The sequence below is a fragment of the Phalacrocorax carbo genome, chromosome 7, assembly GCF_963921805.1.
Source record: "Phalacrocorax carbo chromosome 7, bPhaCar2.1, whole genome shotgun sequence".
Lineage (NCBI taxonomy): Eukaryota > Metazoa > Chordata > Aves > Suliformes > Phalacrocoracidae > Phalacrocorax > Phalacrocorax carbo.
Window position 1 is genome coordinate 43,759,565 of NC_087519.1, and position 25,448 is coordinate 43,785,012.

Consider the following 25,448-nt stretch of genomic DNA (forward strand, 5'->3'; position numbering starts at 1 on the left):
CCATTGATTTGCAAGGATCCAGTTTGCCTAGGTGATCTCTGACCCAGTCCTCTCAACTGATGGTGAGTCTTCCTTTCTCCAGATTTTTTCTCTCTCTTCTCTGGGGGCTGAGATATCTGAGGGCCAGCCTTAGCAGTGAAGCCGTCTCACTAATCTGTTCTTTACACATGCAAATTTTGTAAGGTTGATAGAATGAAAAACTTGCTGCTTGTGTTTATATATATATTTTACATATTTTACACATTTGGAGAGCCTTTGTTAATTTTCCTCCTAAGATAATATTAAAATTAATTAGTAGTGGAATATGGTTTGAACAAAGCCAGACAATAATGAGCAAAGTGCCGATCAGTTATTATAATGAGGAAATAAACTTCTGTTGCAAGATGTTTCTGAAGTTCTGTTACACGCAATTTTAATGTCCTGATGATGTGTACAGATGGACTGCGTTCAGTGTTAGAAGAAAACATTAATCTTTGATAAAAATAGCAAGGATTCAGCTGGCCAACCACATGCAGCTGGCTTGGATTCTTGGTATTTTGCTACTTTCTCTATTCAGAGGTCACCTGCTCTGACAGAAGTGGCAGAAATCTTTTTATTCAGATTAATGTATTTTTGAAGGATACTCATCAGCAATAATGGATTTCATATCCATCCTGTAGAAGGAGATAGAGAGAAAACACTGTTATGATTAGGAGTTTAACGTATAGATTACTTAAATCAGTCCTGCAACATGCATTTCTATTTTACTATTGACATTTTGATTTGACTAGCTGCAGGTAACTACAGCTAGGCAACACACTGAGCAACAGTGACCTGAAATACCTGCAGGTATTTCTGGAAATAATGGAAAGCAGCAAATTTGTGAATGTTCTTATTGTGGTTTCTATAGTTTAAAAAATAAAGAGTTTGACAGTTGTAGAAGATGCTAAGTTGTGATTCCTATGTGTTGATTTGCAATTGCAGCTAGGAAACGTACATTGTCACCATGAATTTTGACTGGGAGAACAGAAGTTATTTGCCTAGATTAAGAACAGTATAAGTTTCAAGGTCTTAACTCTTTCTGGGCTTCATTGTTCATGTAAAAACCTTTTTCTATATTATATCTTGCAGATGTAATTCTAACTTCTTTAGGCTTATGTACAATAAACCTATTTATTATCTTGATTCCAGGAAACTAGGTCACACAGCTGCTGCACATGGAAGATTTCCCAAGGTTACTGGTGATTAGAGAATGCAGAATTCTTCATATTACCATAAGAGAGTTTAATTTACCTGAAGAACATTTTGTTGTTAATTAAAAATTTTTATGGCTGTTTAGTTTCTGGTACTTTCTGCTAATCTAATGTTTTTACCTGGCATCTTCCCAAATTGCTCCTATTCTTAATAGACTTCTCCTTAATGCTTTAATGGGCTTAGCCTGTGTTCATCTTTATCTGGTAAGGCTTAGCTAGGGTGAATTTCAATAAAAATCTTACAACTACATTTTAATGATTTCTTGTTTTCTTATAATGAGTTTCTTTTCTCACTTTACAGAATTCGGGTGAAATTCTTTCAGATATCTTGTATTTCCTCATAAAACAACTTTCTATAGGAAAAATAATAAATTGCCTGCATTTCTTTTAATACTTATACCTGTACTTCAAATCTAAAGATTCTGTAATCCCTAGTCCTAGCAATTCACAGACTTAATTTTTCACATTTGTGTAATTCCTGGAATTAGGTCTAACATAACATTCAGGCAAGTTGGTTATTCTGTAGACTGTATAAAAAACAGTTGTACAGTATCTGTAGATAATGTTTAACTTCTTTGATTTGTATGTGTGTCTCCTGCTTTCAATATCCAAATAATTAAAATCCCACCATGATGAGAAAGCTGGCATTAATCCAGAGCTTTTCTGTGTCTGTAAACATTTTCTGATCTATTTTCTATCATTGCCCTAGAGGGCAAGCAATATATGAAGACTATCACCTGACTTACTACTTCTATTCTTCTTGACAACTAGCCAAATGATCTGATCTTTGTAAGCGCAAGTATTGTATTTTGCTTTGTAGCAGTATAAATCTTTTCTAATATTGTCTTTCCCCTTTACCTTCTATGTTATTGCTTTGGTAAATTTTGCATTCAGATCTTTCAAATCACCAGTAGTCTTTTCATTTCAGTCATGTCCCTGTTACACCAATAATGGCCTAGATGCAGGGTTGCGGTTGTGTTAGCTGGCCGAAAAACAATTCAGGGGATATTTATCTGCAGATAAATAATCCTGATTTTTTTTTCCTACAGCATTTTATTCTGGTTTCAATCAACCTATGTCTGAATTTGATTTTTAAATTGATTTGCATTATTTGTTTTCAACAGTTTTATTCATATGGACTTAAATGTACATTTAGAAATGCCAAAATAATAGATCTTCAATTTGCTTTGAGTATTTTTGGATATTTAACTTATACATAAGATTTAAACTTCCAGAATCAATTAAACACATTTCTCAGTGCAGTCAAAGATAGCACAAGGGCAACATGTTTTAGTGTATTTTAAACCTGCATATGTTCTTGAAGTGCTTTGTCACTTGAAACATTAGCCATCTGCCAGTAAACTTCTTGTTGTAGTGAAGCAGCTTTACTGTCATTGTGTGACCTCAGATCTCCTCGATCCTTTTAAATCTGGTTTCAGAGTTAGTGTAGAGGTTTCACCAGACTCATTGGCTGATATCCCTCTGGTAATAGTTAAAAGTCCCTGCAGATTCTTTTAAATCTGACCAGGATTTTATTATAACAGTACCGGCTTTTTAAATTTGTCAACAAACTGTTGCTGGAATTAGATTCTTGATTTTAGTGTTTTGGTTCTTTTCAGTTTCTGATGGTTATGCAGTTATCATCTACAGGTGGGACCTCTAATATTAGATTCCACAATATCTGTCTTTCAGCTCTCCCTCTTCAACGTTGGTGTACAGATGGTCCTGATAAAGCCCATGAAGCAATCTGAGCCATAGGGTAGCAAAACGGAGAGGGCAGAAGGCTCTTGCCTCTGTTCTTTGCCTGTGCCCTGCCAGACTTGCTTTTCTTTCTTGGTCTGTTGCTGAGTTACTTATGACTAAACTGTTAAAAGTTCAATCTGTAGGTTGTTTCTTTATTACTTTTTTTTTAAAAAAAGTTGGATTATTTTTTCTTTGTTTTTTTCATTCCATAGGTCTGGTGTAAGATTTATGAACATATGAGGGAAACGTGGTTTTTTAAGTCATTTGTCCAGTGCCTAATATTATGAGGATGCTACTAAAATTTTGCTGCCAACAGTGTCCAAGAATATCCTAGTTTGGCTTGGAACTCACAGGGCAATTGTTGCCTTTCCATCTTTTTCTCAGTTACAATAATCTAAGTTTTGTTAATTCTCTGAGTAGATCCCTGTAGTACCCTCTGTGTAGGTTACTCACCTTTGTTTAATATCCTTTTCCACCTCTTTCTGATGCAGTTCACTGACCTTTTGTGGATCTATAAAACATAGAGTGTGTCTCTTTGAGGAAGCCCTTAGGATATTTAAAATTAATTGCCGGTCTCTTTTTTTTTTTTTTTTTGGGGGGGGGGGGGGGGGCGGGGGGAGTGTGTGTGCTGGAAACTTTAACATATTTAGGATAATTATCTCAGCCCTCACTCACTCTCCAAGTCTTGGAGCTCAGTCAGATTGACTGACTGTGCTCAGTTCACTCAATCTTTCTGGCCCAGGTTTTCGACAAATCTAATCAATCAAGAACAAACTGTAGAATTTGAACCTTTTAGTAAATATTTGGGGGCTTTTTTGTTATGCTTTAAAATGAAAATGAATCTATTTCTTATGCACATGTTTTCAGAAATGCCAACTCCTGATTTGTTACCCATGATTACAGTGCTAGAACTTACAGTTAAACAAAGTTAAACTCACCTGAATGTGAATCATGAATAATTAGAAAAGAAAGAAAATCAAAATACCCTGAAAATAACACATCTGTCAAAATTAACGGAAAACTATTTCCTGATGAATTGTACCTTGCTTGAAATGTGGAATGAATTGTTTATAACAAAAATATTTACTGAGTCAGTAAAAGTTAATGAGATGCTGTAAAGTATGTATTGCATGTGGCATTTGGTCTCAATTTTGGTATTCGTCATAAGCTTTGTACAATATAGGGGTTCAGTTCTAATGTATCAACTGCTTTTAATCCAACAGTGAGACTTCATAGATAGAAAAACTATAGAAGTAAGGCCTAAAATCTGCTTTGTTCCATCAGGGATAAGATTTCATTATTGTTAATCCAAAGTGTCACCTGTTATTATTTGTTAGCATGCTCTGAGTCGTTGGCAGGCTGCTATGTAACAGAGACATCTCCATCTTGATAATTTCTCTCACCATTGATCCCATTTTACCGTTTGCCTTTTTTTTTTTTGTAAATTTGTTTTTTCTCTCTTCCTGATTAAATATTTTTCAAATCCTAGAACAGTTTTTCATTCGTTTATTTATTTTCTTTGGGGTCTGAAATGTTGCTACAATCTCCTGGGTAGCAGCGGCTATGTGGTCTGGTTTTTGTCTTTTGGACTGGCACAACTGCAGTGATCTATACTTTCTGTTAGAGTAGATTGGTAAAGCTGGCTTGATGGGTCTTGAGTGGAAGCTGGCCTGATTTGCTTCTAGTTTCTCATTCCCAGTGATTAGTGTATTGTAATTTTAAGAGCTGTTCTACAATATAAGGTAATCTGGGGAACTTTGAGCCTGAAAAGTGATGGTCTGGACCAAATACTCATCAAAAAATATTAGAGTTGAATGCAAAGGACAGTTTGCTGTTTTATTTGGAAGGGTGTTATACTTTGAATATTCTTTTCTGAGTTGCTTTTAGGTACAATAATCACACTTCACATTGCTGTGTATATGATGTATATGTATGTGAAAAAAACTATAGTTCATATACTGCAATTTGTTCAAATATTATTTTCTACATCTGATTAAAACAATTCCTTTGCAAGGACATCCTTTTCTTTATGTCTAATTTTTACATGGTGTAGCTTCAATAAATCATTGTCCTTCCGGATAAGAAGTAGTATATTATTGTAAAAGGTAATATTTTAAATTATTGAAGCCCAAATAAACTGATGTGCTGCTTTAGAGGTTGTTATTCTTAACAAACACATTAACAGAAATGAAAAAAATCTCAGTTTTGGCTTTTCCTTTTTTCCAGGCTAGTCTGTTTCTGATCTTTAGAAAATGTCTTCTGCTTTTCTAGCCAGATACACTTCATAAAGTGGATAAGCACTGTCAGATTCAACAAATATTTTTGCACTTCACTGCCTTAATCATACGATAGTATGATTCTACCCGAAACATATCATACCATGTTAATTGGTAAAATTAGTTTAACATATATAGGAAGTCTATATTTTTGTAATTTTCATAGAATAAAAAAATAGGAGTATAAATATACTGGCTTATACATCATTATACAATGGCTTACTTTTAACTTGCTTTAGTTATTAAAATTTTATGCATACCAGAATGTTTACTTATCAAAACCACTTATTCCTTTTAGGGTTTTTAGGAACATCTTGTGAAGACAAAATAGACCCTTGTGCATCATCTCCCTGCCAGAACAACGGAACCTGTTACGCAGATAGACTTGCCTTCTCCTGCAGCTGTAGTCCTGGATTTACAGGACCTACATGTGCTCAGCTGATTGACTTCTGCGCTCTCAATCCTTGTGCCCATGGCATTTGTCGCAGTGTTGGAACCAGCTACAAATGCCTCTGTATCCCTGGTTTGTACCTGTTACATGTTTTGTAAATCTTCTGGTATTATTATATGTAGGTGTCAATATATAGTTTAAAATTACTTCATTTTTTCTTTTCATTATATAAAGCACATTGATTTCTATCTGTTTAGAGTAACAACAGGGGTCTACACATTATATTTGGAAAATCAAAAATTGCAGAGTGAGCACTGAAAATACCCACTGAGATCCATATGGCTTGGTTGATATCTACAGATGTATTACGGAACTGTAGTCTGCAGCATAAATCTTTTTAAGGTGAGGTATCAGTGTCATTGAAATTACAAAAGTTGGTAGACAGAATGGAAAATGTGACACTGATCATGTGGGAAGGAGTGGAAACAAACAAGGTAGCTGAACAAAGGTAGAGAAGGAAAAAAAATTGGTTATCCCAAAGTGTTTAGTTCTGCCATCCATGTTTACATAAATTATCTCTTCAGAAGTTCCAGTGACACTGCTCAGGTGAGTACAGCTAGTAGACTCAGCTGGTAACTGATAATATAGCCTGACAATACCTGGTGTCTGGGTTGCATTTTGTTTAGCTCTAGATTTTTTACTTCATTGTACCAATGTAACAGAATTTTGGGGTGCTTATAGTTCCCTGTATACATTTTAGCAATTATAATTAAAAAGTGAAGTAGCAGTTGGAATGAATGATATAATGTGCTGCATATCCACTACTGCTTAAGCACTTGCAGAGTGAAAACCAGTGATCTTTGTTCTCATTTGAATAATTTTGGCACTTCTTTTTTTAAAGTCTGTTTCTATAAATCTATAACCTTGAAACCTGCAAAAGTTAAGGAGAAAATAAATCCCCAGTGTACAAAGGATAAGCTAAGGAGTAATATTGGGTAGTTAGTAGCTCTACATAAACATAACGCTGTGACGTGCATGTTGTTCTCCTAAGTTCCTTTCAGAGGAATACCTTCTCTCTGCTGTTTTGCCTTGCCTTGTGGGAAACCAGTCACAATTCTCCAGCTCTTTTTCCTTCCTTCTCAGTTAGCAGGATGTGGCAGTATCCTACCAATTGCAAAGGTTTTGCCTGAGGTAGTGGTGAGTCTGAACGTTAGTACTTGCCACATCCAGGTGTTTTCATTTCAGCCTGTGCATAGAAAGAAGTCAGCTGCTTTCTCTTCCCAAAAAAACTATCTCCTTTCCTTCCCAGGAAAGAAGCCCACAAACTGTTCCTAGAATGCTTCAGATTAGGGTAGTGAGGCTGAGGACGAAAAGAATATAAAATATCCGTTTAATTTTACTTCCATGTGTTAGTGGCTTTTTGAGGAAGAAAGATGCCACTGCTTGCTGCTTCTGCTTCTTTATGGCTTTAGAGCAAGGTGAAACATAGAGAACTCTCCTATTTTCCTTGAAGAGTGAGCTTGTCTCTAAGACTCTGTAGCCCATAAAACTGGTATCTCATCTGAAGAGAGATCCCTGAAGACACAAGAATTACCAACTAACGTCTCTCTTGGGCAGTATATTGAGTGCAGACTTCAAAGTGTTGCTTTCAGTAACCGATGCATGAGATCTTCAAGGGAATTCCAGATGTTGAGAGTAAAGTTTGAAACTGCTTAAGGATGAACACATTCATCACTTCATAGGAATAAAGGATTGATTTTTGAAAATAAGCCATCGCTCATTAAATTGATAAATGCAGTAAGAACAGTTTTATTGCTGACGTTTTCTTCTTGCAGTGTGTTTTGATTTTTGAAGGAAGATGCTTTTAGTAATAGGATAGACAACCAGCTATATAGTATATAGTGCAGTTACAGTCTATGCATATATAATACAATTATCCTGATCCAGAGCACGATATAACAGTGAAATCTGTTTTGACTAAATTTTCTAAAGCCTGTTCAAAAAAGGTTATTTTGGAACTCAGTTCAATAAGCAGTCCTAACTGTTCTGGGGTGGCCAGTGTTCCTACATTGATTCTGAGATCTGAATTTCACTGGTATAGAAAACACTAACCCTCTGTATATTTCGTATTGAGTTGTTTCTGCAACAGAATGGATTAGTTTTATTTGTGGATATAGGGAGTTTGTAATAAAATCTACTAATGCAGCATTTTTAGAAGGTGTCAAAATTAATCACTGCTATTTAGAGACACGGAAAGGACCATCAGAAGTTGTGTATGGGAGAGGTACTCAAAACTGAACAGAAACTAATGGAAATGTGTAGTTTGGATTTGACAGATTTATAAATAAATTACATAATTCTTTATAAAGGATGCAAATATGAAAGTGAAATGCAGACAATACCATAGTAGTGTTATCTCATAACTCATTTGTTGTCCAACACAGGTGAATTTGTTCATACAGGATTATAGGAATCTCATGTAAGAGCTTTAACCACTGAGACATATTAACATATTTAACAACAAAAAAAAGCACGTCCATTTTATGGACAGGTTTTCAGGAAGCATTCTCAATTCTTTTGCTTGCAGCTTTTGAAAAACCAGAGGGTAGATAGATTGCTGTAGCAAGATAGGTCCAGATGTTTACTGTGACCTCAAATTTTTTCAGCTCAGATGTTTCTGTGAATGGTGTGGGCAGTTTTCATCTGAAGAGAAGAATAGCATTACATAATGCAGAAAAGTATTTCCTAACATGTGGTTTGTTTTATATATATTTTGGGAGGTGAAGATGATAATTCGTTCATTACAAATTTTCAGTCTTCCTTTTTGAAGTGTTTAATTGCTTTGCTGTTCATTTGCATAATAGAGGAATCCTTAGAGAAAAGGATTGGGTATTGAGATGAAAAGCAACAGGCCTAATCATATTTAAATAGAGCCTGCACATCCTGTTTTATCGAGAGCACAAGCTAGAATTCATATCAGCTGATAATTAGCTTCATGTCTAACAGAACATCTTTTTGATTGCAGGTAGCTGAAATTGCCAGGTGCTGTTTTCTTAAATTCATTTTTAGAACTGAGAATTTAATAGTTTAATATTTACCCTTTCGTTTTGGGTATTCTTCTCACCCAGCCCCCAGAAGGACTAAGTAGCAGAGGGAGTGAACAGGGAAAAAAGGGTCTGAAGTTTAAAAAAAAATCCTGAAAGACAGGGAAAGAAAGCACTCAGCAGGTAGGAGTATGAGAGTTACTTGGTAGCATCCATCTATTCCTTGATTGGCTAGCGAGTATTTTGTTAACTTGTTTGGATTTGTAACAGAAAACTTCTGTTTTTCTACCTATTGAGTGGTACAAGCAGTTAGGGCATGCTCAAGAAAAATCTCTAGACAGCATGGAGAAGCTATTGAGATGAGGAGCTCCCTAATGCTGGGCACAAGGAAAGTGAACAAAATGTATCAATGTGCTGCGATCTTTAAGTGATTTTTAATGACTGAAACCACAGTTGACTGAAAAACCCCAGAGACTGATGAAGACCTTTTTTCTAAGAATACCAGTGCTGTGTATGCTCTGGGAAGTTCTTAAAAGAATTGTCTGGATTCAGATGCTTTGAATCATAGAAATCAAAACAGACATATTCTACCCTTGTATAAGCAATGGGAAGATATGTGATTAATTTTGACACCTTCTAAAAATGCTGCATTAGTAGATTTTATTACAAACTCCCTATATCCACAAATAAAACTAATCCATTCTGTTGCAGAAACAACTCAATACGAAATATACAGAGGGTTAGTGTTTTCTATACCAGTGAAATTCAGATCTCAGAATCAATTTGAATTTCCACTTAGTGTAAAAAAAAATTTCTTCTAAATTGCTGGTATAAAAAGGGACCCGATTTCCAAACTGAAGTATCAGGAGCTGTCCAGCATGAGTGGCCTTTCCCGCGTTGTCCATCGAAGCAAAAACTAGGCTTTTCTTTTTCCAAGTAAACTAGGGAAGTTTTAGTCGTCTTCAGAATGTTCTTTGCCCATGGTTCAAACAACAGAAAGCTAGTTGAATATTCTTGGACACATAAAAGCTTTTTTCCTGAAATTTGTCATGTAAACCTGATTAGAAGTTGTTGGTTAGGTTTGTTCAAATTAATTCTGTGTCCCGCAGGACTTAAAAGTAGTCTCACACGTGTAATTTTATAGAAACTTATTTTTATTTAAATAATATCTGTGCATTTGAAAGTTGGCCAGATGAGAAGCCATAGAGGCTGCATCCAAGACCATATATGGTATTTCTTTAAATGAACTCTTTTGTGTTGCTCTATGTGTGAAATTATTGGGAAGTATTTAAAAAACCAAATTATTTTTCCCAAAATTTTTGTAGAGTGCTCTAAACTTCACTTTTTAAAATGACAGCTTGTTTTAGCAGGACTTCCCTCTACAAATAATATTGCTTCATATCAAGGTAGAACTAAAGGCCAAATTATGAGAGTTTTTCATTAATCTGTCAATAATTTTAAAAGGTGGATAATTTATTTCAAAAGATAATTAAAGAACTGCACCTAAGTGGTAGCAAGGTAGGAATAGTTAGAATTGTTTGTTTTCTCTTATCCCTTTTCATTGCTATGAATGTACCATTATGTGGGGTTTTTTTTGTCTGGTTGGTTTTTGTTGTTGTTGTTTTAATCTTAATAGCAGGATTTTGAACCAATTACCTTCGGAGATTTCCCTCCTGAGTTAGTAGCATAGTAGGTAAATGGGAGTCAACATTTGGAAGGCATGATAAGGCATCATACTTTGCCAATAGATTGAGTAATTATTGCGTGTAAGGCAGACGAGCAATTAAACTTGAGGTTTCCCATGCTCCAATTCCTAAAAAAAACCCCTAAAATAGTGACTATAGAGCATGGCCTAACACATTTTTTGTATCTTCATCAAAAGGCAGTTTTGAGGAGTGGATGAGTTACAGCTCTAATATATTAAAAAGCTGGATTATAATTACGATTTCACCTGCAGAAACTTTGATGGTGTCTGTTACAATTTCCTGTAAAATGGATGAATAAAATTTGTGTTCAGTTTAGTAGCATTATCAAGGGTTAATAATAAACATACTGAACTACATAAAGATATTACCATATATCAGTAGGAAAGAAATGGTCTCTGCCTCTTGACGCTGAGGCTTTCTGGCTTGCGAGCTCTCAGCATCAGTGTGCCAGCTCCTAGACTACTGACTTCTTTGTACAGGAGTCTGTCATGGTTTTAGCTGGGATAGAGTTAATTTTCTTCACTCTAGCTGGTATAGTGCTGTTCTTTGAACTTAGCATGGGAAAAATGTTGAGATAACACACAGATGTTTTGGGCTGTTGCTGGGTAGCGCTTATACTAGTCAAGGACATGTCTAGCCTCCCATGCTCTGCTGGGGGCACAAGAAGCTGGGAGGGGAGGGGGCACAGCTAAGAGAGCGGATTCAAACTGACCAAAGGGATATTCCATATCATGTAACGTCATGCCCAGTATGTTAACTGGGAGGGGCTGGCCGGGGGATGCAGGCAGCAATCGCAGCTTGGGGACCAGCAGTGTCGGTCGGCGGGTGGTGAGCAGTTGTATCGTTTGTGTTTCTGTGGTTTTTTTCCCTTTTTTTCCTTTCCCTTCCTTTTCCATTTTATTATATTAACATTATTGTCATTATTATAATTATTATAATTATTATTATTATTATTTTATTGTAATTATCAAACTGTGCTTATCTCAACCCACAAGTTCTTTTGCTCGTCCGATTCTCTTCCCCATCCCACAGGGGTGGAGGGGAGTAAGTGAGCGGCTGCGTGGTGTTCAGTTGCCAGCTGAGGCTGAACCACGACAGAGTCTTTCACTTTCAGACATGTCCATGAATTAATATGCTTTTTTTTAAGCTATATTAATGGTAAGTTTATTAAACAACATTTTAGAACTCTCTTCTATACTGGTTATATTGTACATCTGAAACATACTGTTTTAAAAACTTTAGAACCTGCCACTTATTTTTTGTGTTCAGTTCTAGGATGCCATGTTCCTTTTTTTTGAGGGATTTGACAGAGGATATAATTTCTTATTACAGAAGCAAAGTGCTGCAGAGTTTTGCTTATATGTGTGACCTGAATGCCATCCTTCCTTTATGCACTGTTTCTACTAGCAGGCATAGTGTCAGCTGGATTTTCGTCTGTGTTACTTCTGCCTCAAAAATTAAACAAAAGAGGAATTTTAAGCAGTTCCAGTTAGCCCAAGGTCTCTGAAAGTCTTCTTGCTTGGTAGGTAGTTTGGTTTCCATGTTTTTGTGGCCAGTCTACAGATTTAAAGAATGGTAAAGGGTAGTTATTATACTTGCATATCTGCACAATTTGCAGAGCACACACAACCAGGCATTTACTACTACTTTTTTTGTGTGTTGGCTTTCATTGTGAGCATCGTTATGGATAACCTAAATCATCTAATAGTTTTTATAGAAAAACTAATGTGTATAAGTTATATTGGAAAACAGCCTAATACTTTTGAAAGTTGCCATTTCCAGAAAGGAGGGAAAAAATGTGTAAGTTATTTCTAAGTTGAATATACTTCTTTTTCAAATGTCTGCTGAAAGGGCACTGTGGAATTCAAAGGCCAATGCAATAATACGAACTTCATATTATAGGTGTGATGTTTCAATTGCACATGAAACTTTACCATTAAATCTTTAATTATATGCTTACACACCCAAATAATTAATAATTATCACATGTCCCGTTACAGGTAATAAAGAAATACCCAATGTTTGGACATTAGATTCATAGTTTGTCTTGTGTTTTCATGTGTACCCTATGTTAAAGAGCTAATCTCGATAAAAATTCTTGTACTTATTTGTTGGATTTCTCATCTGGAGCCTGGTTCATGAAACCAGTGGGATCCCAATGTGTGTGTTCATAGAATGTTTATTTAGTCCCTGAATCCCAAAGCAGCTTCTTTCTCCTCTTAAACTTTTTCCCCTCTTTACACTCCATTATTTTAATAGAGCTGCTGTTACCAATTTCAAATGCACATATTCAGTATATTCTTTTTAATTTTGCCTGGCCCAAAGTAAAGAAATCTATCTAGAAATTTAATAACTTAATATTGCAGCAAAATTTTGCATTTGGCCGTCTTAAAGAGATAGGGGTATAGAGTTTGAAACTGCAAAGCACATGCACAAGCATTAACATCTGCCCTCTACTTTGTAAATATATATGATAGCACATACAGAACATATGGGCATGTCAGAAAAAATTCCACAGGGTATGAAGAGTGGTGGCAACTTCAGAAGTAGTACTGTGGAGTATGTTTCCTCTGCACTTGATTTTTTGCTCATGTAGCTTAGTAGATGGTTACAGGAGAGTAGGTTTATCTCAACACTTTTGCAGAGGCAAGTGCAACGTTTGTCAGTAGCAGTAGCAATTTTTCTTTTCTCTGTCTTTTACCTTCTCACATTTTGGAACTGGGGCAGGAGGTGCAAGCTCTGGCAGAAGTGACTTTAGGTTAATTCCAGTTTCAGACTGTCTGCAAGCCCTTTATTGCCTCTGTTTCCTCATCTTGTTTCCACTTCTACATTAAGACAATGCTCCATGCAATCTGGCCGTGGCTGGTAAGCATGCCTTCCATATCCTGCCATATGGAACCACTCTTCTCTCTTTCTCTTCTTTAATCGCTATATAAGCTCAGACTTTAACTGAACACCTGCAACTGTGTTAGTGAGTGGCCATATATGAACTGATGCAGTTCCCTGCAAGATAGAGCTCTCTTGCATTATATCCCACGAGGCCTTCCCATAAAGATGGGGTTTTTGTCATGCTGCCTTGATTTGCTGGTGTTAAGTGTAGATAAGCCCAGGGAATCCCTGTGAGGAGCTGGTGTCTAAGAAAGCCTGCAAAGCTTTCAACTTTGTTCTTTATTGATTTATAAAGGCGATAGTAAGCTTGTCCCTCCCTCTTCTGTTAACCTGATAGTGCAGATATTCTTAAGACATTGACAAGCACTGCTGTATCTTTTGCTCTGTCAAATGCTCTCAAAGGCTTTGATAAAACCCATGACTTCTCCTCATCAGCCTGCATGACACAGATTGTGTATTCCCTTTCACATGTTGTCCCTTTGCAGTTCTTAACATAGCCATGTGCAAAGAGAGCACACCTTGGCACGCAGCTGTCTGAAGACCATGCCATAGAGGGTCAGGCAAGTATCCTGGCCTCTTCAAGACAGCCTCCCTGTTGCTTTAGAAAGGGAAAGATTTGGGAATCCAGAGGAGAGTGGCAACAGATCTGTTCCTGCCTTTGTAAAGACCAGGAGCAGACGTGCAGTCATGTAGAGGGAGAAGAGGTAACGTAGGGACATCTTTATTTTAGGGTGGTTTTTTTTTAGGTTCCCAGTCTCTTGCCCAGCCTCTGAAGAGAGCACATCAGAATGGGACCCTCACTGGCAAGTTCTGCTTGAGTTCATGAAGGTGCTGTTATCTAAAGCATATCCAATTTCTAGTGACATGGGAAAAGGAAGTTTAATAATATTAGTTGCCCTTTTTGAAGCTGCAGTGCCCAGTGTGGTTTTTTCCCTGCTCAGGACACAGCAGCTGGAGAAGTGTTGCTGACGTAGGTATTGTTTCTTTCTTTCTGAATATGTCCACAGAAAGGTTATACACCAGAAAGATACAAATAGCTGTATTTGGCATTTCTTGTGAATGTAAAAGCAGCAGAACTGTAATGTTGCTAGAAAGAGAAGAAGCAACTTTACTAGGGTTTGTTATTCTGAAGTTATCTATGAAAATTTTTCCTGTTTCCATCTAAATTTTTAAATGAATGAACATATAGAAATTATTCCCATAGTTTTTTGGGGGATATATGTATGAATTCAGCATAATACATGGTTTATATATCAGTATAATTTAAAAGCATTAATACAAAGAGAAACACTTTTTAAAAATTATATGGTTCCTCTTAGCTCCATGAGAAGAAACATGTCTTTCCCCTTGGGTTCCTGGTCCCATAGCAGAACTTTTTCCACTCCCATCAGTTACAGCAGTAGGAAGATGCTGGCACCAGGGTGAGGATGATGAAGGTGAAATCGTGTGTGGGCAAGATCTGCCCTCTCGTGGAGATAAAAAATATCTTTCCCTCACTGTGAGCACTGTCTGACAGCGTGGGCTGTCTTAATCCTAAGGAGGTGATACGACAGTTCATAGTGATTCTGGAAAGCAGACAATGCTTCAGTCGCCAATTTCCCCCTGCTCCCTTTGGAAGGTGAGAAGTGTGTAACACGTGGAAAACTTTTTCTTCTTCCCTCAAAATATTGAATTACATCTGTATTCAACACAGGCAATTCCCACACGTTTTTCTTTTAAGTTTTCTGGTTTTGGTCATTTGTATGTTGGCTACAGATGTCACAACATAAGGATATTTCCCTTTATCATAAGCTAGATAAACTTTGTCATAGGCTAATAAAAAAACTATAACATTTAACATAAGTAATTATGTATTGCCTGGCTGACAGCTTTGGAGAAAGTGGTTCTGAAATATTTTAATAACCTACTAGTCCAAGTAACTACTTACTGTAAAAAGACAATTTTGTGCAAAATCAAATGGATAACGGTGCATATACCTCTTGTACTAGCACCTGTTGTGTCTTCATACAGATTTATTTTTAATTATCCATAAAAGGGGTGGGGGATGGAAATGGTGCCTCGAGGTGGCATTTGCTGTATTTTCTATGGTTCTGTGAGAACTTGGGGGAAAATTTAGACCAGGAGATTGAATATAGGTTGCCACTTACTAAGATGAGAATCTGCCTCTCTCTGGTTCTTTGTTCATGAAAGATACCCTGATTTCATGTCTATAAGTTTTGCTCCTAAATAGAGATTATCTGTAGAAGTAAAATCACACTGCAGGATCTACACTTTGTATTTTAGGCCTTTTCCCTGGCATCTTTACTCATGCCCATGGCATCTTTATTCATTGTATGCTCATTCATCTATTGCTTTTGTAAGTATATGTAATGAGTAAATCAAGATTTTTAAAAGCATATAAGCACTGTTCCAATGTAGGGTGTTATATTGTCTATTACAAGTACACATTCATAGTATTATATCACACTAATAGGAGGTCGAGGGGAGTATCAGCTATGATGAGTTAAGAAGGTTAAACGCCTGATCTAACCAAAATTAATCCATGGTAGAGGTGTGGGAAGAGTGTCCTTACATACTGTTAACATACCATGACATATCTTCTCTGTATGACTGTTCTTTGTGAAACAATGTTTTTAATAAGAAAGCATATTTGAAACTGCTTTTTAAAATGTGTAATATAGACCTTCATCAGAATGAAATTTCAAGAACACTGAGCAAAGTTGACAAATAGAGGCAAGATTTTGTTTAAAACAAATAAAACATTTCCCAGTCTACATTGTTTTCAGTACCAGACAAATATAAAATAAGAAGCCAGCAGGAAAGAGAGTGTGCAGTAACCATGGCTAAAATTTCTATCCTCACCTTTTCATGGATGGGTGAAGAAGAGATTGTGGTATGCTTTCATGAATCCAAACTGTATACTAAAACATCCAAAGCAATGATTTGTTTTAATTATCCAGTCAATTCAGTTGACGTTAGCTGTGTGGTCTTTGTTTTTCTTGAGGGGCAGGTAGGCTGTGTGATGCCCCATGTCAGATGCTCTGACTTGCAGTTATTAGCATCATGTAGCTAGCAGTTGAGAGATGTAGAATATGCAAAATCCTGGTCACTCAGCTACTTGCTGTAATTTCCAGGAAGGGGGTAAATATTGTGAAAGATGCATGTTTTATTAGAAATATTTGTACTATTTGTACTTTCAAAAAAGTACACACATATTTTGTTTAATATATTAAATTCTGAAGCTTCCCCTAAAGGTAATTTGGCTAAATATGAAGCACTTTCTGAGCCCCCAAAGAAGGGGGAAACTATTTAGAAAGACTTGAGCAAATTGCCCCATACTTTTTTCCTTGGTCAAACACACTAGCAGTTTTACTGCTATTCTGTGCCAATGCTTGTCCGTCAGGGAGAAAGCAGTGCTTATGGTGCATTTAAATGCATGATTTGTACTTACTAAGGATTATGACTGAACTGTTTTCTTTTTACTTCTTGTTGAGGCATTAATAGCCTATAAGTTTAGATGTTGTTTCTGGAGTTGGAAAGACCCTCCTTTAAGAAAACAAAAAAAAAAAAAGAAAAACAAAACAAAACAAAACAAAACAAAAACCCTAAAAAGTAAAAAGAAAGAAGAGAGGAAGCTTTTCATTAACAAAAATACAACCTGGGTCTATTGAAGAGGAATTAAATAAGCTTCTTGGTATCAAATATATTAGTCTTCAGAATGACCAGGCTTATGATTCTTCGTATTTAATACTAAGTAACCAATATAATCAGGCAAACATATTTTAGCATTACAGCTAGTTTATCTCCACTGTTCCACTGTACTAATTTATGCTATTACTCAATATGAGTAGGTACTACTTTGACCTGATACACTATATCTAGAAAGTAATTTCAACTGCTAATGATCGTATGACACACTAAATAATGAGAAAAGTGCTATTTCAAGTGGATTAACTCCGTATTTCTTACCTCATGACATGAATGACTCAGTGGCCATTAGCAGTCTCATTGCTTTTGTGTGCTCCCACTTTCTTTGCATAATCAGACCATAATACCTGCCTACGGCTTGGGAATACTGTAAAAGCTAAGTACCTTAATGCTTCTACAGTGTTTTGACATTGTACAGCATTAAAGTTAAAATACATTATTGTTCTAACTACTGTTATACAATTATCACCACTTTGATGAAAGGTGGCTTTGATGCAAGAATCCAAGAAAGCTAGGAGATACATCGATATTAGTTTATTCCTTTTTACAGTGAGAATGTGGTTATTCGCATTGTTCAGAGAAGGCTTGGTCACCAGCCTCTGTGTTTACGGCCTCACTGTGGTTTATTGCAGGGGCAGTATCTGGGGCTTCTCTCAGAACATTATGCTTCCAGGATTTTTAATTTTTTTTTTTTAAATTTCACCTGGCGAGCAGATATCCTTAAAATCAATGTCTTAACATGTATCTGTCTACACAGTATATTTCAATTAGCAAGCACCTGCCCACAATCTATGGTAGCTTAATGGCTGGGAAGTGTTTCATAGCTTGTTTTATTTCCTCTCTGTGTGATTTAGGTTTCCATGGCCTTTACTGTGAAGAGGAATATAACGAATGCCTTTCCGCACCCTGCCAGAATGGAGCCACCTGCAGAGACCTCGTCAATAGCTATGAGTGCATGTGCCTTGCTGAATATGAAGGTAGGATGGGGTTTGCCTCTTGGTTTTTGAGTTGTTCTGTGTATTTTTTTTTTATAGGTTCTGTTACAAAAAGCAGTATACAATATCCTCCACTGAGCAGAAATTAATCACACATCCAGAATTAATGGAAACAAACTTCAGTATACATCCTGATCCCATAATCTTTATTCAATTGAATAGTTCAGATTTAGCTGGTCTGAGAGAAATGTATGTCCTTGTCTGGGGACAAATGGCTTCTCTCTGTTCTTCTTAGGTGTAATTTTTTTATGCTGTTTTTAAGATATGTTAGAAAGTGATGGGTTTTTAGAGGAAAAAATAACTGTTAATTAAAATTTTTCATCAGTTATTATTAGAAGCCATTACATGGAGGGCTTTCCAAATAATTTTTTATTTATTTTCTCCAATGAAGTGAGTTAAAAGCATACTAATAAAAGATAAGTGTTTGAAACAGATTAGCACTAAGGAATAAAAATGAAAGTTTTGTGTTGATTGTTCATTTAGAAGGCCGTAAAGCCCAAAGACAGTAATAGGTCTGTGACTGCTTTCCCATGTTAACTGCAGCTATTCCTAGATAAGTTCAAATGGAATTGGTCTTCAGCATTTCTTAAGTAATTTATAAAATAGAGCAGAAAAGTATGTGTTTTGCTATACAAAATCTTTTATCTCACAGTGGATTTCAGCTTTACACTGAGCAGCACATATCAGCTGTCTGCGACATGTCCCTCTGTGGAGGGCCAAAATGATGCTTCTTTGTGCATTCTGTTTCAGATCATGCTGTGAGAACGTTTTGAATGTAATTTTATATGTTATGGTATTAAAAAATATATACATTTTACAAAGAATTACTTTGTTTTAAGGAACATTACCCCAGCATTTTCTCATTAAGCATATCAATCCTCTGTGTTGATAAGTAATGCTCGCTTAACAGCTGCTTGAGGCTCAATATGTATTTCCTGCTGGTGATTGCACTGCTTTTTGACAACAGATACAAAATTCATCATTTTAGAGGCTTAGTGAGGAAATGCACCTCAGCTTTTCATGACAGTTTAAAGAGCACTTAACCATAATGTTAGGACTGCAGGTTCTGTTGTCATCTGACCTGTACATGCACCTGAAAGCATTGTGTCCGCAGCACATTTTGCTTTAAATGAGAGCAGGGGACCTGGTCCTGTAAGCAGTTTTTGCTGACTACTAAGCTTTCTTCATTCTAGTACTTAAGGTATTCAGTGACACCACTGAATAGAGATGAGGTACGCAGCTCAAGACACCATGTGGGCCTCAATTTTACCAAGCCCATCTGCAGTCCCCTGTTCTGCCTCCATACCCATGGCTGGCAAATAGACAACAGCTGTTATCACTGGTCTGGACTGAAGTATATGCCAGCATGTACCTGTGGGCTTCTGGCTCTGCTGGCTTCTGCTGCTTAGCTGCAGGATGCTCAAACTAGAGTGCTCTGCTCTTTTGCTGCTGGCAGACTGACCAAATGATTTCAGCAGGTCTGTAGCAAGTGAGTACGCGTGCGCGCGTGTGTGTATGTGTGTATATGTATGATATATATATTTTTTAAAAGTTGCTTTTTAATATTTTTAATTATCACTATTAAGATGCTTGTTTTTATATAACTCATAAGGTTGCACTGCTGTACATAACTGCAGTATTGAACGCTACAGAACTAAGTTCATTCCTTTTAACCATGCACTCATTAAATAAATTTGCTTGTGTACATATGTCTGATACATTACGTGTCCAATTTCTTCCCTTTTTGTATTGGTTTTTCTTTCTCATATTCTTTTCTCTAAAGACTATTTTCTCATGAATTTTACCTCTGTATAGTTCTGCATCTCAAACTTTCCAAATTCAAATTCACAAACTGTCCAATTCCAGTGCAACACAATTGGCCTTCATGAAAGAGGTTGGGAAGGAGTAAGGCAGGATCAGCTGCATGTCCACTTTTCACACATATTTGTCTAACCTTTCTAGACCTCCGTCGTTCCAGGTTCTGTAATCTCCACAAGCAATATATTTCCTTCACTGTCATTCACTACCTCATGCTTTTATTGACTACTCATCTTTACAGTTTGCACAAGAGTAAGGGTATAGAAACATGAACCACCTTAAAAAGTGAAAAATGTGTTTGTAATTTGTAAGTGTTATCACATGGAAGCATTCAGAATCCTGTCCTGCTCTTCAGTTTCTTGAAATTCTTGTAAAAATTATAAGAATGAGAAAACTTGAAGATAACTAGGATTTTAGCTAAGTAGTCACTTTGTATTCATTCCCAAGCAAAGAATCATAATAAGACTTAGATTTAGACTTAAAACTTAAATTAATGGATAAATTTAACCAAGTATTTTAAATGCAAGCTAATTTCACTGTAGTAGATACATTATAAACAAAGTCCCATTCATTATTCACATATGTACAGGGTTTTTTTTGTGTTTCAGTGCCATCCATGCACTGATTATATCATTCATGTATTGATCTTTCTAGTTTTATCTGAAAAGTAGATCCAGAGAAAATGATGCATGTAGCAGTGGCAGTAGAGTCCCTCTCCCCATCCCCAGGTGGGAATCTGCTGTGCTTTATGCTCCCTATGCCAGATACAGCTTGCACTGTCTTCTACAAGGCAAAGTTGCTGAATTCACCTGAGAATGAAAGAGTGAAGGTAGTGGCATGAAGTTGAGCAACCCATTTGTTTGCTTTTAGCTATACATTTGAATAAATTAATTTCTCTTTTTATGGCCTTACTTATACTCCTCAGTTTCCTGCAAAAGCCAGTGAGAGGCATCAGAATGCTCATGTATATTATTAAGGAAGTTATTATGTAAAATTCTTACAGAAGACAATTATTGTTTACATTTGATTGAAGAATATTAGATAGCTGATCAGGTTATGCTTTATTATACCAATGGTTTTTCATAGACACCCCAGCAGTTCCTGTTAGCAGAAATTGCCCTAACTCTCTTATCCCAAAGGCACAGCGGGTGGGAAGAGCAGAGGGGAGGCATGTGTGTAAAAAGGTTAGCCACTATAAAATATATGGCTTTAGTCTTATGAGACTATCAACCTGATAGGACAGGTTTGGGGGCTGCACATCACTGTGCTTATCCAGGTGAAGTTATCGCATGCTCTGATTTCATGCTGTCAGTATAGATCATGTTAATGGCAATTACTAATTTTACTTTTCAGGAAGGCACTGTGAATTATACAAAGATCCTTGTGTTAACATCAACTGTCAGAATGGTGGCACTTGTGACAGTGAAGGTCTAAATGCTACGTGTATTTGTGCACCTGGATATACAGGCAAGTAGTTTGTGCTTTACGCAGAATGTCTAGTTGTCAGTGTTCACTGTGTCCAAAAGAAGAAAAATACCAAGAAAGACTGTATCTCTTCAAGGAAACTCATTAATTTGGACTTCACCAAATTGCAATCAGTCTAGTGAGACTGAAAAGTTCTTGATATTACTTGCAGCTGCTTTAAGCTTTAAAAATTTTGCAGCAAAAAAAGCCTGTTACTAAACAGAATTCACTAAGCTAACAGCTATTTAGCATGCCTTATGACCTTACTGCTTGAGACTAGATTGCATTTTCAAAATAACATTTTGAAGACTTCCGGGTAAGCCAATATACTAATTGGACACCATTTATACTGAAAAATGTTTCAACATTGACCTTAGTTACTTTGAGCTGAAAAAACGACTTATTCTGTTACTTTAATATGCAATTGCTAAAAGCCCTAAAGTGCTTGTTATGAATCAATTTATGCTTTCAGAGTAATGGTAAGCAGCCCATTTAATCCTTTGTCCTTGTATTTAAACTGACATGATTGGTGTAATCCAAATATCTGCTGTCAAGGTAATTTACAGCCTGATGCTCTGTTAGTCATTTAAGGTAATACCCGGTGTGATATTAATAGATAAACCCATTCATAGCTGTTTTGTAGATCAAATCTTGCTTTTTGATCAGTGCTAATTAAAGGGCATTTTTTTGAAAAGAATTAGTTTTTCATTGTAGAGTGGCTGTTTCTCAGAGGCACTGAATATCTACATTATTGTAGAGCACTTCAGAATATACACCGTAAATTGTTATACCACATTTTCTTGGGATGGAATTTATATTTAAAGAAATGAGACACATATAATCTGGGTAAAGTTAGTGAAGTCACTTAGCCCTCAGACTTTGTTTTCCCTTAGCCCTCACTTAGCCCTCAGACTGGTTGAATGAGGATAATATTACCTTCTTGGAGGCTATGTGAGGCTTATTTCTTGAAACAGAATACTTTTGATGTTTTGAGAGTAAAGATGCTGTTGAGCTATAAGCTGTTTTGCAGCTAGAGAAAAATTAAATAACTGATGACATACCTGTTACATGAGGCACCCGCTATACAGAAGTTTATTTTTTGTTGTTTTTTTCCCAATACAAGGTGAAGAATGTGAAATTGATGTAAATGACTGTGACAGCAACCCATGTCACCATGCTGGAACTTGCATAGATCAGCCAGGTGGTTACACCTGCCATTGTCCACATGGATGGGTTGGTGCAAACTGCGAAATACGTAAGTTTTGTAGTTTTCTAAGAATTTCTAAAAATGATACATTATAATACAGATATTTATATTTGTGTCTAAACACGTATCTGCACAAATACTCTGGATCATCTGTAAATTACGAAAATTCTGCTAAACACATTTTATTTTAGGCCATAACATTTCAGAAATGTCTATGCAAGTTAGAAAATTCTGTTTCTGGGCACCCTACTTTGAGATGTGTTGGACTAGATTGTCAGAGTTGCTAACTCACAGCTGGGCACAAAGCAGTTTGCCTTTTAATGGCACTTATGCTTCAGAACTTACTTTCATACTTACCTTGGGTAAAGTGTACTTCCATAGCGCTTTAAGCGTGGTCCTAACAGACTTGTATTGACTTCTGAGCACCTGCAGTTCTAGTGATGTTTCAGTAAAAAAATTTTGAACTTGCTTACCTAAGGAAACAAGACATGTGTAATTGTGTTGCGACTTGTGTATGCCTGCATTTACCAACTTTTCCAGGAATAACTTTTCCAATCGTAGGCCTATTTCCACCAACTTTGTTAGAAAGGTAAAGGTCTCCAAAACAAAATAAGCATTTAGTAAGACTTAGAGAGGTTCCACTGGTGGGTCTACTGAAGGAACAGGTTCAGTGTGATCTCACCTCTTAGTATAGAGAAAAGCTTCAGTGTAAGTGCACTCTTATGGAGCAGTAGAGAATCTGTGGGAAGATGAAAGTAAGAAGCCCAGCTGTGGAAGAATTAAAATGGAAATTAGGCTTCAGTAGGTCTGGTGCTCACAGAGCTGCTTTGTATTTCCCTGATGTCTTGTTCTTAGGCTACAGATGATGTCTTTACTAGGGAGTTTAGCTGTGTATTTAACTGCTTGAATGCTCAGGTATTCTGGTCATAGATCCCTTCAAGCCATTATACAGGTATACAAGTTTGTGTGAGAGGATTTACACCACTTAGCACAGCTAATGTTGCAGGGATAGGTGATAGATTAAAAAATAAACAGAAGGGACTCAGAAAGCTCCTGTTGTACATTCGTGCAAAAATAGAATCATAGAAGGTTGGAAAAGACCTCTAGGATCATCAAGTCCAACTGTCAAACCAACACTACCATGCTTCCTAAACCATGCCCTGAAGTGCCACCTACTCAAAGGCTGGAATAAAAAGTGTTTTCTATATCTCATTTACACAAGGAGTATATGAAGCTTCCCTTTTTTTACTCTCTTTTCTTTAAACTTAAGCATATTTACTGCTTTTTAAGTTGATTTCTATTTCTGATGTTAGTCCTTACTTTAACACAGAAGCAAACTCTGTTCACACCTGGACTGACACAAAAGTTCTATCTTGACAGGTTTATGACCGTCTCTCCCTGTAATTGTTGGTTGTGAATTCAGATTCAGTGCTTTCTGTTGAAAGCAAGGACTGCAGAAGAGCTTTGCTAGCTAGTCCAGAGATGGTGACAGCACTGCCTTTTTGTTGCCTCTGTGAGTGACACACACACTTCCCTGTGTGTACAGAACCATCATGAGGTTAGGAGCGCAATGTAGCATGCGATCTGTGTGCCATATTGCTCATGCTAAAAGATGCTCAGATGAGCTTTTACTGCAAGGTTACTGATACCTGAAACGTACATGTCTAAGCTGATCATCAAGGCAGTGTAATTCTGCCTGCCTTAGTTAATAAGTAGTGGGCTTGACAGACAGATGAGTTTAGTTCTTGGAGAAGGCAATAATCATCCTGGAAACATACTTCCTGGAGTACCTCAGCGTAGTAACTATTACATTTCTGTTATGTTATGGAATGAGTAGATGCCAAAGGGAAACAGATGGACTTGCGTCCTTTCTGAGCCCTGCAGATGTGCTACGTGAAATCAGTGATGCTTGTTCTGGAGTCCTCCTTTGACTGTAATGCTCTAGTCACCAAGAGTTGGGCTGTTTGCAGCACAGATACATGGTGAGGTGCATATAAACACTTGGGAAAATGAGAGAAGCAGAAGAGAGGGTAGAAGGAGCCTTTTCTACTGTCTAGCTACTTAATTATTCCTGCTTCCCCCTGTGAGGGATGTATGCCCCTAAGCACTATATATGACAGGTAGGTTCAAGTGTACATCTTAAGTTAACCAGTCCTGGCTAACAGGGGAGGTCCCAGACGACTGAGGGCTTGGCAGTGTGATGCCCACCTACAAGAAGGGCCAGAAGGAGGATCCAGGGAACTACAGGCCTGTCAGCTTGACTTTGGTAATGGACAAAGATTATGGAGCAGTTCGTTTTGAGTGCACTCACCAGGCAAGTGCAGAACAACCAGGGGATCAGGCCCAGCCAGCACAGCTTCATGAAAGGCAGGTCCTGCCTGACCAACCTGATCTCCTTCTATGACCAGGTGACCCGCCTAGTGGATGAGGGAAAGGCTGTGGACGTTGTCTACTTGGACTTTAGCAAAGCCTTTGACACTGTCTCCCACAGCATTCTCCTAGAGAAGCTGGCTACTCATGGCTTGGACAGGTGTACTCTTCACTGGGTAAAAAAACGGCTGTATGGACAAGCCCAGAGAGTTGTGGTGAATGGAGGTAAATCCAGTGGGCAGCTGGTCACGAACAGGGTTTCCCAGGGCTCAGTGTTGGGGCCAGTCTTGTTTAATATCTTTATCAATGATCTGGATGAGGGGATTCAGTGTGCCCTCCATAAGTTTGCACATGACACCAAATTGGGTGGGATTGTTGATCTGCTTGAGGGTAGAAAGGCTCTGCAGAGGGACCTGGACAGGCTGGATTGATAGGCCGAGGTCAACCGTACGAGGTTTAACAAGGCGAAGTGCTGGGTCCTGCACCTGGGTCACAACAACCCCATGCAATGCTACAGCCTTGGGGAGGAGTGGCTGGAGAGCTGCCCAGCAGAGAAGGACCTGGTGGTGTTGGCTGACAGCCGGCTGAACATGAGCCAGCAGTGC

The 25,448-nt window shown here is 37.2% G+C and overlaps 1 protein-coding gene across 1 annotated transcript in view; it reads left to right on the forward strand.

The window, feature by feature from the left end:
- The window catches only part of DNER (delta/notch like EGF repeat containing), a 143,959-nt gene that overhangs the window by 105,952 nt on the left and 12,559 nt on the right, over nt 1-25,448 (forward strand). The window contains exons 8-11 of the mRNA XM_064457728.1: nt 5,550-5,774; nt 17,844-17,966; nt 21,156-21,269; nt 22,390-22,521. Coding sequence (XP_064313798.1) covers nt 5,550-5,774; nt 17,844-17,966; nt 21,156-21,269; nt 22,390-22,521 — 594 coding nt within the window. The remainder of the gene's footprint in view (nt 1-5,549; nt 5,775-17,843; nt 17,967-21,155; nt 21,270-22,389; nt 22,522-25,448) is intronic.